The 21,825-nt window shown below is 38.3% G+C and overlaps 1 protein-coding gene across 2 annotated transcripts; it reads left to right on the plus strand.

The window, feature by feature from the left end:
* The first annotated feature begins 10,073 nt into the window (after positions 1-10,073).
* Positions 10,074-21,725, plus strand: slco4a1 (solute carrier organic anion transporter family, member 4A1). Of its 2 annotated transcripts, none has more exons than XM_089005224.1 (11): positions 10,074-11,264; positions 11,969-12,059; positions 13,438-13,559; positions 13,629-13,740; positions 15,741-15,895; positions 16,816-17,086; positions 17,995-18,160; positions 19,204-19,382; positions 19,526-19,590; positions 20,284-20,432; positions 21,123-21,725. In XM_089005224.1, exons 1-11 carry the CDS (start codon positions 10,442-10,444, stop codon positions 21,291-21,293), a joined length of 2,304 nt encoding a protein of 767 aa, XP_088861350.1. In that variant the 5' UTR covers positions 10,074-10,441; the 3' UTR covers positions 21,294-21,725. The 2 variants fall into 2 exon arrangements, with proteins under 2 accessions (XP_088861350.1, XP_088861415.1); XM_089005289.1 differs by having other exon boundaries at positions 17,998-18,160.
* Positions 21,726-21,825: the final 100 nt, after the last annotated feature.

Below are 21,825 nucleotides of genomic sequence, written 5' to 3' on the forward strand. Positions count from 1 at the left end.
AAAAATCATCCTTCGTCATTGTGGGACTTCCAATTGACTTTATCTCAAACACACGTTAATCTTAATTACGATCATTAATGTTTTTACTTACCATTTATACTCATTAACCTCATTTAGCTTGGGAAAGCGGTACACTCACACTTATCATTCCTCAACATTTGTTGGTGTGTGTGCGTACCAAAATCAAGAAATTATTAATGACCACGTCCTAGGGGGAAAAAAAACTACATTGTTAGTGGCACTGTGATTGCATTAGCATTGCGACTGCAGCGACGACAGTTTGCGTCACTTGGATGTATTTTTTGTTATTACAAGAGGAAATGTGGTAAAATGTATTCCAAAAATGTATACTGTATTTTCCGCAATATAAAGTGCTTTAGATTAGATTAGATTAGATTAACCTGTATTCATATCACAATGGAGAAATTAACATATTACAGAAGCAAAAACAAAGGAGCTGCTGTAAAGGCAGCCACTCACGCAGTGCCATCTCGAAGTCAAAAACAAAACAAAACAAAAAAACAAACAAATAATGTGTCATAGGCATACAACACTTGAATAAACGGTCTATTTTAAAACTGTTTCTAAATGTAGGGCACATTGCATGGTAAGGCACATATAATCAAAGCCACAATAGTGGCAGTGGTTACGTTGTGGATCCACGAGATGGAGCTGCGCAAAATGGAATGCAATAAAATACAATATACTGTATTTTTATTGACATAGCACTTTCACAATTGCTGTGCCAAAGCGCTTTAAACACATTGAGAAAACTACATCCCAGAAATCAGAATATTTCGGGCTTTAGCGTGTCAACATGGGTACCATGAACACCTCAGGCCCTCTTTAAATCCCGCCTCCCTCTCTCACTCCTGTGGTGGGTGGTTATTTAAACTGCTGAGGAAGACATTAGTCCCATTGGGCCAGCAGATAATGAATGACCTCCATCCATCCCGCTCAGTGAGAGCAATAGAAAAAAAGACAGGGCAAGGAAATAATATGCACTGCTTTCACATGATATCAATTGCATTGTAATAGAACCTATACCCCCCCCCCCCCAACTCCTTGCTTTTTTATGGAATCAGTTCTATCGCTCTACATCCTCCCCGATCACCTCTATTTGTCTTTTATCAAAGCACGCTCTCATAAGAATGAGGCTGAATCTGCTGGCCAGCCCCCTGACACATATCCATACAGTATGCAGAATGTGACCTTCATCGACTGAGAGAGGTGGACTTTCATCTTGGATCTGTAAAGTCAAGCCAGCGTGTTTTTCCTTAAAAATGCAGTGTGTGTGTGTTTGTTTGTATGACTAGTCTTGTGAGGACCACTAACATGTTATAACATACGTAGTGAGGACATTTTTGACAAGTGAGGACCTTTTAGCCGGTCCTCACAAGTGTTTTTATTGTAAAGGCTTCTAAAGGGTCTATATGTGCATCTGTTAAAGTTTCAGAGAGGCACTCACAAATTCATCCAAAATTATTTTTTTTGATGTATTTTCATTTCATTTGGATACACACACTTGTTATTCGCCCTGTGTGTTTATGTGTGTGTGTGTGTGTGTGTGTGTGTGTGTGTGTGTGTGTGTGCGTGTGTGTGTGTGTGTGTGTGTGTGTGTGGTTAATGAGAGGAAAAAGTTAATACCACAAAAAGTAAAACAATATATAACCAAATTCACCACAGGGGTGAGGACTTTGAATCTACCCATTCAGAGTCCTCACTCTTGCTGTTATTTCAGTTTCAAGTCCACTTTTTTTAAATTTGTTTTTAAAGAAGTTCAAGTGGGAAATGGGGTGACATTTACTGTTCAAATATCACACTAGTTCTTCTCTAAACTTATCAGCAACAATGGTCCTCACTCCTTTATCTGGAGTTATCCGGACCTCCATTGAAACAGGAATGTGTGTGTGTGTGTGTGTGTGTGTGTGTCTATGCATGTGTGTGTGTGTGCGTGTTTGTGTGTCACGTATGGTACTGACTGCCCACAGAGCAAAAAGCAAACAGCTTGATGAAGCAGTAAATTTCACTTCACTTGCCTGCGTGTGTCCCCTGACAATCACTTCTTTGCCGAAAATGCTTTTCTGCTCCGTCGTGACCCTCCTTCACACTCGAGCAGCTTTGTTAGTTGAAACAAACGACAACCCAAACGACAAAGTAACTCAACACTCACACAGCAGTCGCACACAAATGTCAACAACTAAATTAGCACTCGGTAGACTTCAACCACTCTTCACCAAATAGTTCGTCGTAGTTTTGGGTTTAAGACAAATCGAATCAAATATACAATAGACTTAAAATCACAGAGGTTCAGTGTCTTGCTCAGGGACACTTGGACATGGTCACAATAGCCCAGGATCAAAGCGACAACTTTTGAATTGTGAGAGGACAACTCACCGACCATTTAAAAATGTAAATAAATTTCTCCACTGTGAGACTAATAAAGGCATATCCAATCCAATTTCCACATAAATAAATACAAAATAAATGTACATAAATACATTGAAAAAGTGAAAATGTGAAATTTTGAAAATTTGAAATTTTTAACATCTGAACGTTTGAAAATTTGAAATTTTGAACATTTTGAAAATTAGAAAATTAGAAAATGTGAAAATGTAAAAATGTGAAAATGTGAACATTTGAAAAAGGAAAAATAGAAAATTTGAAAAAAATGAAATATTGAAAAACATTTAAGAAAATTGAAAACATTCAAATGAAAAAAAAGCCAGGAGGGGGATGAGTGAGGACAGTAGAAAGCTCAAGTTTGCTGACAAGGACATAAAACGAAGCCTCCTTTGAGAGAGCAGCCTGATGAGTGCAACAAATGAGGCGACAGGAAAGAGCAGACGGCTCTGTCACACAGATGGGTGTCTGCCTGTGAGGTCGTATGTCTTTTTAGAAGTGTACAACCCGAGTGGGTGTCACTCTTTCTGATGCGTTTATGAAAGGAAAGTATTTACATAAAAAAGAAAAAGTTGCAAAAGGTGCAGTGGACTTTTAGGGGCATCAAAAGCACTGCGATAATTATCCAACCATTCATTTTCTGATCTGCTTTATCTTCACAATCCTCACAGGGGGTGCTGGAACCTATCAGAGCCGTTTCCGGGCAGTAGGAGGGGGACACCCTGAACCTGTTGTCAGCCAATCACAGGGCTCACAGAGAGGAACAACTATTCGGAATCCCACTCGCACCTAGTTTAAATTTTAAATGTTGTTTCCACCTGCCATGCATGTTTGTGGAATGTGGGAAGAAACCAGAGGACCCGGAGAAAACCCACGCAGGCTCAACGGTCCATACTGGAAGGCCAGATCCGCTAACAAACCCGCTCTTTCAAAAATGTGATTGTGGCCCAGATATTTTTTACTTAAGATATCGACACTACACTTTCCTGTGTCCGATTCTTCTTTAATACTGTGCTCTTCTATGATGTCATACCAGGAATGATGCTACACTGGGGCATTGATAGAAATGTATAGATCCCCACTTTCAGCATTTCATTTGATTATTTAATGCTTGTTCATTAAATAAATTGATAGATAGATAGATAGATAGATAGATAGATAGATAGATAGATAGATAGATAGATAGATAGATAGATAGATAGATAGATAGATAGATAGATAGATAGATAGATAGATAGATAGATAGATAGATAGATAGATTGAAAACCTCCCGCCGAGTGTCACGCTTTTCAGCAGGTTTCATTCGCATATTCAACACGTGGTGTTGACCCCCTCTGAAATGCACACAGCTCTAAACTTTACAACACACACACGCACACACACACACACACACACACACACACACACACACACACACACACGCTTGAACTCATCGCTCATGTTCCACCAAGCAATGGTGCAGAGCAATTTAGGATCACATCCATTTCAATCTAAAATAATAATCCTTGTGGCTAGAATAAATTATGGAGCCAACTCGCGCTGTGTTAGCACCAAGCTAATGATGCACATCCAGGTTATGTTCTTCATGCTCCAACAGATTAATTTTACTCGGACCAACTTGGTTTTCTGACGTGTAATCAAAAGTACTTGTCCTCATTCGGTGCTTTTAAAAGGCAAGCTGACACAAGATGTTTCAGGCGTTTGGGGTCAAAGGTCAGGCAGGGGACAAATGTAGCTTTTTTTTTAACTTAAAAACGAAGGAAAGCCTGATGCCGCTGTATCCCAGTGCAGATAGGTTGAAGCTGCCTATAATCTTCCATAGAAAAAGAAATTATAGAAAAGTAAAGGATGGAATATCCCATAAAGTTGGAATACCCCCCTCCAAACGTTATTTATAACATATGTTTTTTTTGTGTGTGTGTGTAATTGTGTTTTTTCTTATAGAATGTAGATTCATTTCAGTTTCAATTCAAAATTTCCCATGAGTATGTACACGGGGCATGAATGGTTATTTTCTTGTTTCTTCTCTGTGCCCTGCGAATAATGACCATTTCTCTACTGTTGGCTCGTGGGAGAATGAATTCAAGGAATAAAAAAGGTTCAGAAATCCATTTTTATCTTTTGAATGTTCCTGAACCGATGTTACATTCGCTTCCAGTCAAACGTGTGCGAAGCATGAGCTGCACACCTTTCAAGCACCTTATAGATCATGCAGTTATAAATTACAAAAAAAAAAACAATATTATGGTAATCGAGGCTCAAGTCGCTTGAATCTGACATCGGCATAAATGCATATTGGGTGTTCAAATAAAATTATCTTTCTTTTTATCGATTGGCTGGATGACTCATAATTAAAGCTCGGGGCTGCTGCGGTGTGTATGACTGAGTGTGATGAATGCTGAAGCCCCCAACATCAGGATTCCACCACTCAGCACTAGCGCAACCTCCTCTGGAAGCACAGTGCATGATTACGCAGAATCGTACACTAGCCACGTGCGTGCACACTGAGAACAAAAACCCAAAAATATTAAATTGAAAAAAAATGAAAGAAAAAATATATACATAAAAATATATAAAAAAACGAGAAAAAAAAGAATACAAGGAAATTGATAAAATAAAATAAAATATAAAAAAGTGGAAAAATACAAGACAAAACATTCATTTATATAGCGCTTTAATAACAGCTGAATATATATATACATATATATACATATATATATATATACATATATATACATATATATATATATACATATATATATATATATATATATATATATATATATATATATATATATATATATATATATATATATATATATATATATATATATATATATATACACAGTAAAGTCTCGTTATATCGATATTCAAGGGAGTCCGAAAAAATATCGATATAACCGTGACTATCGATATATCCGACCCTGTTTGCATGTAATTTTCTCCGTGCGTGCATAGAAATAGTATCGATATAACCGGGACTATCGATATATCCGATATCGATATAACGAGACTTTACTGTATATATATACAAATTTTCAGCTGTATAAGCGCTATATAAATGAATATATATTGTATTTTTTCAGTTTTTTATATTTTATTTATTTTTATCTATTTTTTAACCTTTCATGTGAAGTCACAATCCAGAAAAGGACCTGGTAGCTGACATACAATTAATTTAAAAATAAATTTGACCTACCTGTATGTGGCAGCCCTCCGTTTTCGAGGTTTCACCATGAGTACGAGAGCACCCTCTAGTCTAGAGTTTGATAAGAAGAAAAACATTAACCTCAAGAGTGTCTGGAAACAGTGGCGCTTTCCATCACTCCTTGATAAAACACATCCGATTCAAATGATCAGGATCAATATCACCCTTACGCAGAGCTTGCTGAGCATTCGTATCAGTTGTGTTGCAGCAAGAAAGGAGAGAAAGCGAGCAGCCTCCAAGAGTAGAAAGAGACATTATCATGTCTCTACACAGCATGTGATTTATCGAACTATCATTTCATTTCAACTCTCACGGAAATGGCGCCATAAAAGGTGCCGGATGCCAGCATCTGCAGACCGAGGCATCTATCACTACCAAGCACATTTGTTCGTGGAACATGACATCATTCAGCTGGAAAGGAGTGGTTCAATTTTACATGGCATATTATTGCCGCCGTATAAAGCAAATTGAGGGTGTTCATCTCAGAAGGAAAGATTGTACACCCTCCTCTTGAAATAAGAATTGAAACATTAGGGCTGAAGCCTTTAATAGTCCCACAGTGGCGAAATTTTCAAATTTGCTGAGTTGTTGATGAGAGTCATGCAGTCATTTAAAGGACAACCGACGTCACCGAACAAGTTGTGTCCATAATTTTAAAATGGCTTCAAATGACTTCTGAGCGTATTTTAATAAGATTCCACAGCATATAGCTATATTTTATATATTTTAAGACTCGCGCTGAATATTCCGGAAGTCTTGTTTTTGAGTTGGTGACGAGTCCATACGTTACGTCACTGAAGGAACGCCCCTGACGGAAAAAAGGACACATTGTAGCAGTCCTTCCATCACGTCAATGCATTTTGCTGTACTTCGCTGTTCTGAAAACTTTGTAACACCAAAAAAGAGGCAGAAGAGGGCGACAAAGCTCCATGTAAGGAATTAATCAGCCTGTGGAAATGGGCTTTTTGCCGCTTTTTGTGCTACATTTCCCGCCCCCAGATACCTCAAAATGGCATGGAATAAATTCTTTAATCGATTGCAAACATGTATGCTTTCCTCTTCAGAACTATTTGAATCATATTCATAATTGGACGAGTAACAAGAAAGCATCTTCTCCGAATCTGAAGCCATTGTTTTGATTCTACAGCAAGGCAAGACATCTTGGCGCGACACCACGAACAAGGGTGCGGGACCTTCTGAAACTGGCCACTTCCGGTTTCAAATTGAAGTACTTTTTAGACATTTTAAGTCATTTTTATTGGTGTTTTGCATTTGACTAAAACTATCATCCTGCGTGTTTTGGGTATTTTAGATGCTATAAAACGTTTTTCTGATGTCAGTTAAGAAAAAAGTGATGTCGGTTGTCCTTTAAATATGAATAGAACGAAATCATTTTTGACAAATTGGCTTGAAACAACAAACGATTTCTATGAATTGAGCAATAAACCACTTTTGGACAATATATTAGGGTGATGTGTCACTTTTGAATGTACCGTAATCTAGAGTAGATATATTTAGGAAAATAGAGTCAACATGAAACAGTTATTCTCGACTGACCTTATTCATGTCCTTCCATATAAACATCTGCTTTCTTCAGCTGATACTGTTGACAATTCAGAGTTGGAGACGATCCCGTTTTATTCAAGTGAAAGGCGAGGTACACCATGCACCTGGACCTTATCTCGGAACATGGATGTTTTGGGGAATGTGGGAGGATACCAGAGAAAAGAAAAACGTTAATCATAAAAGCAATTATTTAATTTTGATCATCACAAAAATATGCATTCAGGTACATCTTTCAGAATCAAATCATTGCTGCTGAGAGTCTGGAAGTCAGATCGTTGAGACAATTTTAAATTGTCTCAAGGATATCTAAATGCCTCTGTTATAAAAAAAAATCATGGTTAATTTTGATTATCGATTAGTTATCGATTCTTTGTTGCGCCTCTAATCTCGATTCATGAGGAGATATATATCATTTAGAACAATACATTTGAAGATGGTATCTCACTGAGCAGTGCAATCCATAAGTTTATACCAGAATGAGTTGCAAAAATAACACGTTAGAAAGACACAGCACTGTTATTTTCAACAGCAATAAAGCATGACGTGAAAATTTTTAAAGAAATTGAAAAAACAGTTTTGCAGAGCGCATCTTGTTGTTACATTACCTTTTACTGACCTCTGCTGGTCAAAAATCCATACTACAGCAAATGGAGAATTATTGCCTCTCAGTTTTGTTGAGGGATTTAACATAAGTTATCAGAAATGCAATAATACTGTGTGGCTGTAAGTGATGCCAATATACCCATTCGCCTTTATAAATAGACATAAATTACAATGGGGTGCATTATTTATTTATTTATTTATACATTTTAACTCGTGAAAGTGGCTGATTTGCATTACAGCTCTTCAAAGGCTTCTGGTGATATCAGTGTTGTGGATGAAAATTCAGGCTACCTGGGATATACTGTAATTGGACAGTTCGACAAAAAAAGTGTTGAAAAAGAGAATAGCTTCATGCCATTATTAAGAATGGAAAAAAAAATAATATGTATGTATTCGTACATCGTGCAAGTTCAGTATAAAAACGGATGTTGATTGTCGATTAACGTGCTTTCAAACTTTTATTTTGTAGAGCCCCCGTGATGGCCTTGGTCACATGACAACACAAAGTCAGTTAAAAAATGTACAACGGAACTGTTTATAATGAATATGATGAAGACAACGAGTGTAAAACTTTTTTTATAATTATTTTTGTATAATTTTAATTATGATATACCTGCAATTATAATTATAATTATAATCACAATTATTAGCCATGCTAGCAATGTTTAGCATTGACTTGTGTGCAATATGAAATTGAAGCTAAGTCACCGTCATTGCACACACACACGCACGCACACACACACACACACACACACACTCATATAAAAACCTAACTGTTCCACATCCGTACAGCATGATGCAATATATGGCTCTGTTGGTAAACTTCCCATCAAACAGTTTCATGACTCGACTGTTTCCCTTACCGCTGCTCTCTAATAATGTACAAGTATGCATTGTTTTTTATGTAGTGGGTAGTTTGGTGTTATTTTATGTGATTTGTCGTTAATTGTCTGAAGGTTCTCCATAGTGAGTTGATACAGTAGTTATTAAAATCTGAGATAGTGTCATAAAGTAATATAAACAGGGGGAAAAAAAGGAACCAATGCTTTGAGTCTGCTTCTTCTGGAAACAATACCACCATTTTTGAGAAAGCAACTTGCAGTCACTGGTGTGTTGCGGCTTACATAACTTTGGTTCCATCTCAGTGAGTCTTTGAATGTGAGTGGCAATGGTTGTCTGTTTCCATAAATGCCATGCGATTGACTGGCGATGAGTCTACTGGAGGGCGTAGTCTAAAGTTTAGCCCATGGAATAGCCTGCAGCTACTCGTAACTCTCAACGAGATAAGCAGTGTGGAACCTGGATGGCTTTGGTAAAGCAATATATTGATTTTCATGATGTATTTATGGGCCTAATGCAAATGTTAAGACTCTTCAGTATGAACGGAACCAAACTGAATTTGGTGCTCCTGCCAAGCATAAGCCCAGGGCACGTCCCTTGCTTCTTCTGAAGCCTTTAGGTACCACAGAACAGGAAAGACCACCTGAGGATGCAAATGAAAACTATGTCAATGTTTGCATACTATAGTCACCGATTGGTGGAGCAAATCGCCTCATTTGGCTGCATGTAACTGGGTTACCTCTCAGTGTATATGTGTGTCCTGCGATATGACTGCCAACCAGTTCAGGGCAACCAGTTCAGTAGCAAAGAAAGCCCCCCCACCCAACCTCCCCTGCGTGGGCGTGTCCTGATTTGATGCCTCAGCGCTCCACGACTATAAGAGGCTTTCTGAGATGGGCTTAGAAGCTGTTTCACTTTTATCTTTTCCATTCGTTCTTCTCCAGACCTTCTTGCAGACCTCTTCCTTGTGACATGTTGGAGTGGAGGTAGGGGGCTGTAACTCGCAATATTTTACTTGTTTTTAGGACAATCTTCAACAATCAATTTTATATTTGCCAACAAATATTTTATATATATATATATATATATATATATATATATATATATATATATATATATATATATATATATATCTTTCTCAGAGCAAAATGGAAGATATTATGACACAGCACAGGTACAATTTTGTTTCAGCAGGATTATTTATTTTTCCTAGAAATGATTGATTGATGTAAACGTTTACTAAGTCGCACTTTCAGAATTTTAACTCATTCACTGCCATTCCCGAATGAGAGGGTGAGAATGAGAGTGGTTGCCTTTCCAGCAGCTCCTGTATTTTGTTTTTCTATTTCTTTCCTTTCCTCTTCCTTTAATAACTTTGCTGCTGTGAAATGTAAATTTCACAGCAATCCAATCCAATTTTTCCGCAGCTCAGCTTCGCTAGAAACTTTCGGCTCTTCAATATAGTTTGTCTCCATTCCTTGAGAAAGAGTCACACTCTCCTTGACCATCAAAAGGGATATGAAAATGGTCTGTGACACTATACAGTTTTGATAACGTTTTAATTCATCTATTGTCTTCCCTCTGTAGGAGCAGGCCATGAGTCAACCTATCGTGTTGCCTTATAAAGCACCAAAACAGCCTTGCAAAACACTCAGAAAGAAACAAGAAAGAAGTACATTGTTTAATTGCAGATACCAGATGGATTAGAACATTTCAATTTGCCCCCCTCCCCTGGATTAAGTTGTTTCACAAGTCTCGTATCTTGTCATTGCCAAAAAGCCGTGTCCCCATTCTGACCCTATCTGCAGCTCAAGACCCTCAATGCTCAATTTTGATACCTCCTTCAGCTCCAGGCGGGAACTCCTTGACTTATGTGGCCTCCCTCTGAGCAGAGATCCATCTCTGGACAACCTGAAGTCTGTGGAATCCCACATAGACGGCCTCGTAGACTCTGGGGACAGACGCACCGATGCACCCGTTCTGCCGGCCATTCTCACTGGAGTTTCCACCTTTCCAGGACAGATTTACAAGGCACAAAGCAACCTTTGCTCAGAGTCACAGATTATATTAAATGAAGCCCCCACAGACTCAAATCAGCTTTGTGGCTGGGGGGCTCTAACACCCAAAGCTGTCCAAGTCTTCAACACTCCCCGTTGGGTGTTGTTTTTCCTGTGCGTGGCTTCTTTCCTCCAAGGGATGATCATCAACGGCTTCGTCAACACCGTGGTGACAACCATTGAGAGGCGTTTCGACCTGCGAAGCTACGAAGCGGGACTTATCGCCAGCTCCTATGACATAGCGGCGTGTATCTGCCTGGCCTTTGTCAGCTACTTTGGAGGTACAGGCCACAAGCCTCGCTGGCTCGGTTGGGGGGTCCTTCTCATGGGTGTGGGGTCTCTGGTCTTTGCCTTGCCTCACTTCACCACGCCACCTTACCGGGTCAGTCTGTCCGTGCAAAGTGGAATGTGCTCCGCCAACCGGACCAGCCCTTGCCAGGACCGAGAAGGATCGGAATTGTCCAGCTATCAATTTGTGTTCATGCTGGGACAATTTCTCCACGGTGTGGGCGCTACACCCCTTTACACGCTGGGAGTCACGTATCTGGATGAGAATGTCAAGTCCAACTGTGGGCCTGTTTACACCGGTGAGTTATGTCATGCCATTATAATTTTTAAAAATTATATATATATATATATATATATATATATATATATATATATATATATATATATATATATATATATATATATATATACAGTAAAGTCTCGTTATATTGATATCGGATATAACGATAGTCCTGGTTATATCGATACTATTTCTATGCCCGCACGGAGAAAATTACATGCAAACAGGGTCGGATATATCGATAGTCCCGGTTATATCGATATTTTTTCGGACTCCCTTGAATATCGATATAACGAGACTTTTACTGTATATATATATATATATATATATATATATATATATATATATATATATATATATATATATATATATATATATATATATATATGCAGCACAAAGAGGATGTAATCTGCCCCGCACCAAACATCTTCAACTGACAATTACTAAAATATACACACTTGTGTGAAACGTAATGGATTAAGAACTAACTACCTGGTTGATGGCCTATCTACTGCACTTTGCGTGTAATTTGCGTGTCAACAAGACCAAAACAATATCATGTGTCATTATCCTTTCTGAAACCTGATCCATTTTTGGGCAGAAAAAAAACACAGAACAGAGAAACATGATCCTTTTGTCACAAACTAAGTTCTTGTTACGAAAAAGAAAAGAGAATGTTCCACAATTAACTGACACACCCATGCTTTCATTTTCTGTCCCAAGGGATCTTTTATACCGCAGCCATTGTTGGTCCAGCAACAGGTTATCTACTTGGGGGTTACTTCCTCAACATTTACACTGAGATCCACCTGACGTGAGTCTTCTTATGTGGCTGTTTTTGGGGAGTCGATTTTAATGGTGTGTTTTTTTTCTGTCAAATAAGAGAAAGGAAAAATAGGAACCACTGTGTTTAGAAAGTCTTTGACGGGAGTACTAGTCATCTCAGGGGACTGCACAAAACATGCCTTAGTGGCAACCAATTACTGGACAATACAACTCACTACAACTCCGCTAGCAAAACATGGTTTATGCTAGCAGAAGGTGTGAATGAAAAGAAAGTCGATGGAGCAGATGGAGGGATGAATCCATCCATTTCTATGACAACCTATTTTGTTCAATATTGAAGCAAGTAGGCACCGTTCCTCACTGATTTTAATTTAGCCTTAGTGGCATCCAATCATTGGACAAAAAAGTGCGCTACAACCCTTCACTTTCAAATGGAACAGGGACAATTTTGCATGACATTTTCATAGGTGTTAGATACTTAAGCATATTTACTTTGTCAGTGGAATTTTTAGGCAAGTTTTCATCCGTCTTGAAGGGCAGGCAATTTGCCACATGCTGTCAACTGAGTGGATTTCACAAACACGTATTCCACAAACGTAATATGAATCAGAATGCAGTGTTTACACTCGGGAAGTCACATTCAATCAATTTTTGTCAATAAAATTTGGGAGTTATCTTCCCGTTGATGCACACGTTTCATGTCGTAACTGCATATTGCGACAGAATCATGTAATACTGTAATATACATTGTCATTACTAAAACAGCTTTCCATTCATGACCGACGCCTAATCGCTGCAGTCTGCTGCCAAGCTATTTATTGAGAGTACTGTATATACAAATTTAAGTGATACATTAGTAAATCAGTCTTCTTAATTTGAATACCACGCTCCTGGACGTCTCAGGCACCAATATCCATAAAACAACAGAACATAGACATTTTAACAGGTTGTCTTTCCACGAACTGATAGATTTGTAACCTGGCTCATGAGCTCTTCCTGTGAAGGAGTTTACTAAATCCTACATTCCGCTCAAGGCCAAATCTCCTACCTCTACCTGAGGATGACAGTTTAACAGGCTGTGTCCGTTCACCTCAGATTGACTGCAGATTTTATGTGCTTCCATTGTGGGCCTTGTGTTCGGCCAACAAAACATAACACTTTTATATATGATAACTTCTATTCCGTCTCTTCACTATTATATCACTCTATTTTGACATTGGTCATGAGAAAATTACATTATTTTCTATTGTCAAGAGATTGAGAATAACTAAACTGGTGGCTAGCAGTGAAGTCATTTCTCAAGTTGGGGTTTACATCATCTTGTACTGCTAAAATGCTAAACCCGCTACATTCTAAATTAATGCTCACTGTAATTAGCATATGGATGGATGGGTGTGTGATGACAGGACAGAGATGACCCCAGAGAACCATCTTTGGGTTGGTGCTTGGTGGATTGGCTTCCTATTCGGAGGAGCAGCAGCTCTGTTGGTGGCGTTTCCCATCCTGGGCTACCCCAGACAGCTGCCAGGTACTCATCATTGAATTGAATTGAGTTCTGTCTTTCTATGGCCCCATCTCACTTGGTGTTCTGCTACAGGTTCTCATGAGCACAAAACCACGCGGGTGTCCGAGGCCCATCAGCTCAAAGATGGCAGTCACACCTCAGCTTCGGACCCGCAGTTTGGCAAATCAGTCAAAGACATGCCAAAGTAAGCGCGGCTCCACTCTGCAGCTTTTGCAAATGTTCCATATCCAGATGTGAACAAAAATGGTTTTGTCATTCAAATGACATCCTAATTATACAATAATTTCTCAGAAAATTGTTTACATAAAAAAAGCAAAAACAGGAAGCAAAAATATTTTCTCCTCACTGTATGAGTCACCCGGTAATCCGCTTCAGTGACCCGAGAGTGAACATTTGATTATGATTAAACAGTGTGTATCTGAAACTAAAATACAGAAGGACAAACAAATACAAACACAGAACAGCATCGCATAAGCCCCAACAACAAAAGGTCCGTTTTTATTTAAGGCATTTTTTGGGCCTTTCGTTTAACATTTGAACCAGGGCAAAGTCCCGGTGAAGTTGTTACTGGACAACTAAATTAGCTTTTTGTGGCACAACATGGTCAAGGAGTCATGGCGCCATCTGATGCTTTGGCATGTTTTTGCCCATTTTATTGTACAAATTATCTATAACCCTCCCCCCCCCCCAAAAAAAAAATCTCTTCATTCAAACATTTACGGTTTTACAGACCACTTCAAGGTTTAACAAGCGATCAGTGATTAATTAAGCATTATGTTATGATACCACGTATATATTTCAAAAAAGTCCCATAGTCATGTGACCAAACCAAGAATAGCTACGAGCTGTTGGAATTAGAGCAGCCGGTTTTAATTAAAATGAAGTAATTCACTTATTTTGGCCTTAATCTGCGATGCAGTTCACACGCATTTAACTCATTCACTGCCAGACAATGTGGAAAAACGTGTCCATTCCAGTGCCAGGGTTTTTATCATTGTCACTCAAATTTCAGGACTCACTGAATATTGAGTTTTAGGACTACATAAACATTCAATGCAGCGTAAGAAATCTTAAACTCTCTTCTTTCATCGAAAAAAAAAAAGAGTTAATTCCTAAATTATATGGGTCTGGAATAATATGAGCTTGAAATGAAGGCGGCTGTACAAAAGGCAAATACTGCCCTCTTGTGGGGGCGAAAAACATTGCCAGAGGTCTGGCCAGGGCTTTATCAATTTATAGATTTTTGGAAGTGTCCGTTTCAGTCCTCTCACGGGCCCACGCCTGGAGGCAGATTCCCGAAATATGTATGTTTATATGATTTTAGAGTGCATTACAAGTACGCTGCTACCAAAATTGGTTTTCTGCTAGGCTTACTCATTTTTTCCTTTTTTTTTTAAATTCCATCCATGTACATCCTGTCAATTTCCCATTCAGGTGCAATTTCGATGAGTACATGTTGAAATCAATGCTTAGAATTAATTATTAGTGTGCTGCTGTTAGCATGATACGGTTATTTGCTAACTCACTAGTAGTATGATGACTTTATCCATTGCGGGATGTCATGCACATAATTATTTAGCGACTGAGATTGGTAGTTATTAGATGACTGTATTTTGCAATCCATTTTTGTGATTTTAAACATATATATATATATATATATATATATATATATATATATATATATATATATATATATATATATATATATATATATATATATAATACAATTAAATTGGCTGTTATGAAATACTTGAATTGTGATAAAATGTTCAGTTGTATCGGGCTGCCAACTTCATAGTGTCACGCAAAACATGTATTATTTTGCACTTCAATATATTTTCAACAAGGAATAAGCTTTGGGGATTTATTGTTTATATTGTCACTTAATTTAGATTAAAAATGAATCCTCAATTTAGAGTTACTATTTTATTTTGGACTTCAATTCTTGATGGCAAAGTGACTGTTTTGTCTTTTGTCAGAAATAAACAAAATGTCTTTAAAAATATTGGATTGGATTTTCCTTTATTAGTCTTGTATATATATATGTCATTGGTTCAATAGATAATATATGTATCAAGTACTAGTGGTATCTGTTCATTGAATGCACAAGAATCAAGGATTTGTACTGGTATCGGTCTTTAAAAAAGTGTTTTAAAAAACATCCTCACCCACCCTATGTTCCAGATCCGTGCTGCTGCTGCTAAGGAATCCCACCTTCTTGTTTTTGTGCTTGACTGGTGCTACAGAGGCCACCCTCATTGCTGGCATGTCAACATTTGGTCCCAAATTCTTAGAATCTCAATTCAGCCTCAGCGCATCGGAAGCTGCCACCTGGTTTGGTGAGTGATGAACAAATCATTCTTTTAAAGGACAACCAACACCACGTTTTTGTTTCCTAACTCACATCAGAAAGGATGATATTTTTCGTCAAATGCAAAACACCAATAAAAATGACTTAAAGTGTCCCAAACGACTTCAAAATGACTTCGGAAATGGCCAGTTTCAGAAGGTCCCACCCCCTTGTTCGTGGTGTCACGCCAAGACGTCTTGCCTTGCTCGAGAATCAAAACAATGGCTTCAGAATCAGAGAAGATGCTTTCTTGTTACTCATCCAGTTATAAATATGATTCAAATAGTTCGGAAGAGGAAAGCATACATTTGCAATCGATTAAAGAAGTCCTGTCATATCATTTTGAGGTATCTGGACTCCAATATAGCTCCCCGGAAATGCAGAAGATGGCGCCAAAGCTCCGTTGGAAATGGGCTCATTTGTCTCCTGGGAATTTTTGTCAGCGAATATCAAATAGTTGTCTCGGTGCAACACACGATTCACCATCGCGTAATTTATGTTTTCCGTCTACTTTCGCCATCAACACGGATCAACACGAAGTTTTCAGACCAAACTAAGTACCGCAAAATGCATTGTGTGTCCTTTCTCGGTCAGGGGTATTCCTTCCGTGACGTCAGGAATCGTCACCAATTCAAAAACAAGACTTCCTGAATATTCAGTGCGAGTCTTAAAACGTAAAAGATAGCTATATGCCGTGGAATCTTTGTAAAATACGCTCAGTAGAAGTCATTTGAAGCGATTTTACAAGTTATGGACACAACTTGTCAGAAGGCGTCGGCTGTCCTTTAAAGAACAACTGACATTTTTACGGTTCAGTCCTTCTCGCGTTTGCGAAAATGTGAGAATTTAGATTTTACAGATGTAAACTATTGTAGAATTCTTGATTTGCTCCTTTGTCCATTTTTCCAGGCTACATGGTTGTACCCGCAGGAGGCGGGGGCACCTTCCTGGGGGGCTACATTGTAAAGAAACTGAACCTCCGCTGCCGAGGCATCATTCGTTTCTGCATGTTCTGTTCCACTGTCAGCCTGATGGCCATTTTCACCTTTCTCATCAATTGCCCGAATGTGCCCTTGGCCGGAATCACCACTCCATACCGGTCTGCTGTCAAAAACTCAGTGGACCAAGACCGCTTCCAGCAGCTTTATGACCGACCACATCATCTGAGGGCAGGAAACAGGTAAAAATCGAATATGAAGGATGAAGGGCAAGGATGTACACAAATGCTGGTCAGCTGCTCAGATGTTCTGGAATAAAGACCAATTCTTTACATTCAGGAAAATTGGAAATACAGTAGTCTCGTTATATCGATATTCAAGGGAGTCCGAAAAAATATCGATATAACCGGGACTATCGATATATCCGACCCTGTTTGCATGTAATTTTCTCAGTGCGTGCATAGAAATAGTATCGATATAACCGGGACTATCGATATATCCGATATCGATATAACGAGACTTTACTGTATATTATTTTACATATGAATTGTGACATGGTATCAAGATGACTGAGTCCATGTGTAAATGGCTGAAAATATGGAACAGGCTGAGTAAAATCGAACGTAGGTCTCAAAAGTAATCATCTTGTCTCACTAAATATTAAAAAGGCTTCTCTATGAAATTATAATTTTATACATGACAGCAAAGCACACTTGCCAAAATTATGTGCAAAATCAATTCCAACAAAGTTCTGGGATATTTTGCTCAATACATGTTGAACACAGTGATGTGCATATAATGAATATAATTGAGTACACGGCAAAATGATGTTTCCTGTTCAACCTGAGCAACAGTATTGTTTGTAGCAAATAATTGGTCCATCTTAGATGAGCCCGGGCCCCTGTTTTTGGGTGTTGTTATCGAATGGTGTTGTTGACATATTCTGTTTTCTTTATATGAAACACAACGTCAGTGAAGTCCCAACGTCAGTGGAACTTAGTTTGTATTTTATGGAACAATTTCAAAAAGTCAAAAATGACTGAAATTCTTACACCCATTTTTTATTTCTATGCTGTTTACTTGATAGTTTAGGAAGCATCATCTAACCTTCTCTTTCTGTTCCATCCTGGCTGCTGGGTAATTCCTTCAGCAGCTCTTCTGTAATGGAGAGCTTGACAGTGAGCTGCAATGAAGGTTGTAGCTGCATCTGGGAGTTGTATAATCCCACTTGCGGTGCTGATAACGTCATGTATTACTCCCCATGCCATGCTGGCTGTACCTCCGTCAACCACACAGAAGAGTCCACGGGCAAAAAGGTACATCAATATCAACATTTTTTCTCTGTATAGGGCGCACCACATTATAAGTGTCCTTGAGAGTTTTGAAAAGCGCTTATAAATTAAATATTATGACAAGGCGCAAAAAAAAAAAAAAAATGGTGTAACAATGGCTGTGATCGCATTATACCTCCACTAGATGGAGCTATGCTAAAAAGAATACAATACAATACAGCTTTCACAATTCAACTGCAACAAAAGTACTTGACGGGCAATTTCAAGTCCAACAAATCAGAATATCGATCATCACACACACACACACACACACACACACACACACACACACACACACGCACACACGCACACACACACACACACACACACACACACACACACACACACACACACACACACACACACACACACACACACACACACACACACACACACACACACACACACACACACACACACACACACACACACACACACACACACACACACACACACACACACACACACACACACACGTTTCAATGGGTTTGTGAGGTCCGGATAACTCCAGATAAGAAGTGAGGACCACCGTTGCTGATAAGTTTTGAGAAGAACTAGTGTTACATTTGAACACTAAATGTCACCCCATTTCCCACTTCAACTTTCAAGGTTTCTGAATGGCTACATTCAAAGTCCTCACCCCTGTTCTGAATTTTGTTAAAATATCGTTTTACTTTATGTGGTATGAACTTTTTCCTCTCATTAACCACGCACACAAACACACATAAAGATACACAGTGAGTAAAAAGTGTGTGTATCCAAGTGAAATGAAAATATACACCAAAAAATCATTTTGGGTGAATTTGTGAGGACCTTTCTGAAACTTTAACAGGTGCATATATAGACCCTCTAGAAGCCTTTAGAATGAAAAACTTGTGAGGACCGGTCAAAAGGTCCTCACTTGTCAAAAATGTCTGAACTACGTATGGTATACACACACACACACAAACACACATGCACACACACAGAGGAAAAAAAATGGAAAGATGATCCAGTGCATCACATAACATCTTGTGGCTTACACCTAGGTGTACTCTGGATGCAGCTGTGTGGTGTCAGCTAATGGTTCTTTGGACCAGAATGGATTTGCTACAGCAGGAACGTGTGGCACCAGCTGCCAACACATGTCAGTCTTCCTCTCGTTCCTCTTCATCATGATCTTCTTCACCTTTCTCTGTAGCATCCCAGCACTCACTGCCACACTCAGGTAACTTCATGTATTGCAGGAAACTTGATTTTAATTTGATCACACAAATGCTATTTGGCAAGTGTAGCGTTCTGGCATGTAGACCCGGATTACTTGATATTATCAGGGGATTTGTCATGATTATAACTCGTGAACTCTTTTAGGTGTGTTCCAGATAGTCAAAGATCGTTTGGACTTGGCATCCAGTGGATTGTCATACGCACATTTGGTAAGATTCATGTTTACTTGAAGGGAGTCAGAGCGAACTTATTATTTATTTATTTATGTACCTGTATTTATGTATTTTTTAAAGCACTACATAAATCAAGTTGTATTGTATTGTATTTATGTATTTATTTATTTATTTATTTATTTATCCACCCCAAAACCCATCTTTTTAAAATTGCATTCACCGTTTAATTTAATCAGCTCTTTTTTATTTATAATTTTATTGATGCTTTTATTATTCTGGTGTTTATTTTTCTTTTAATCGTAAAGTGTCCTTGGGTGCTTTGAAAGGCGCTTGGAAATTAAATGTATTATTATTATTATTATTATTATTTATTTATTTATTTGCAATTGTGTTTATTTTTTTATTTATGAGTATATTTAACCCATTTATGCCGACCATGTTCATTTGAACTCAGATGAATTCCTTTTTTTCAAATCAAAACAAACTGCCAAATAGCTTCAAAATAAGTTTATAAATAACAATAATATAATTGGAAAAAATTAACAATCATTATTGTGGCAAGAAACAACATTTGAAAATTCATTTATCTGTGTATGAACACGCTCGGCGTTAAATGGATTAAGATTTTGTGACCCCATCCTAGTAGTCTTGCTTTAAACTAACTCAATGCAATCATGTGATTTGGACTCATATTCTGAAGATCTGATATCAATTGATGTTTGCCCGCAGGCAGTATTCCTGGACCCATCGCATTTGGCTCCATGATTGATCTTTCCTGCTTACTGTGGCAAGATAAGTGTGGAGAGCAGGGCTCCTGCTATCTCTATCGGAACACGTACATGAGCCGATACACGCTCTTTGCAGGCATTCTTTATAAGGTAAATGTTCGACATCAGTGCTCTGGAGTTTCTGATGTAACCTGTGAATCATTTATATGTAGAATGCGTCTGTCCTCAACTCCAACAGTAAAGAGACTGAATGAATTTTAGCAGGCCGATGGTGTGTTTTTAACTGGTCGAACCTTGTAGAATCCCACTTTACATGCATAATGACAAGCGTAAAATACATTATGTATGTCATGGAGACTTTTCAAGCATGAATTCTCGTCTTAGTGTCAACTTTCTATCTCATTAATAACGGCAAAGACGCCTTGCCTCGAAGCTCTAATAATTTTGCAGTGGAAAAAGTACTGTGGATTGAGTACACGGTAAGTATTAGAAAGACAGTGTCATCTGATGGGGTAGTGAATGTGACATGATCATTTTTCTGGTACCTTATTTTCCGCACTATGAGCCTTATAATCCTCATATATGTGTCAATATTCTGATTTCTTGTATTTTAAATGTTCTGTAAAGTGCTTTGCTACAGCTCCTTTTCATTTTATTTTAGATGCTATGAAAGGTTTTTCTGATGTCAGTTAGGAAACAAAAAATGGTGTCAGTTGTCCTTTAAGGTGCATATTATACTCCGAAGCGCCCAATCGTGCAGAAAATACGGTACTATGCAGTTATACTAAATTAGACTGGTTGGTGGGAATGTGGCTGAGTCGACTTTGGTGTTGCTTTCAGGTTTTGGGGGCCATCTTCTTCTTGCTAGCCAGCATTTTGTACAAGCCTCCACCACAGTCACCTCAAAGCAGCTGTGAAAGCAGTGACCACGAAATTTGCAACAAGAATGACTTTCCTGTGAAAGATATTGCTGCAGACGGTGTCATCGTCAACCCGCATGCCAAGTTTTGACAACTGTGGAATTTCGGTTTTAAGTAAGAGGTGCTTATTTTGATACCTTGAGCCATAGGGAGGTGGTTGTTCCCTAGAAGAAAAAACAAAACTTCTATTCCATCACAATTCCACATTTCAACTTTAACTTCAAATGAGTGACAAACTAAAAGTAAAATGTCATCACTGTATGTAATTTCCGGACTCCAAAGAACAATCGATTCAATTCATGATTGAATGTTTAATAAATACTGCTTTCATTCCCCTCTATCTGTTGTTAACATACGATGGTGTCTCTTGTTGTTTTGGATGTATTTGCTATTTATGTTGCCAATGTTGTACTTAACAGCCAGCTAGCCAGCTGTGTTTTTCAGACATTTTCCATGTCCTCAATGTCTTTTTTAAGGAAAGTGAATTTGAATATATTTTTACGTGCTGTCTCAATGATGTCAAGTCTTATATAAATAAAGTTTGAGATAAAATTGTACCAGTGGTTTTTGTGGGGGCTCTTATTTTGAAATAAAGATTTGGAAATTTGGAAGCTCGGGGATCA

The sequence above is a fragment of the Hippocampus bargibanti genome, linkage group LG01 (genome assembly GCF_051943395.1).
Source record: "Hippocampus bargibanti isolate YZ-2025 linkage group LG01, ASM5194339v1, whole genome shotgun sequence".
Lineage (NCBI taxonomy): Eukaryota > Metazoa > Chordata > Actinopteri > Syngnathiformes > Syngnathidae > Hippocampus > Hippocampus bargibanti.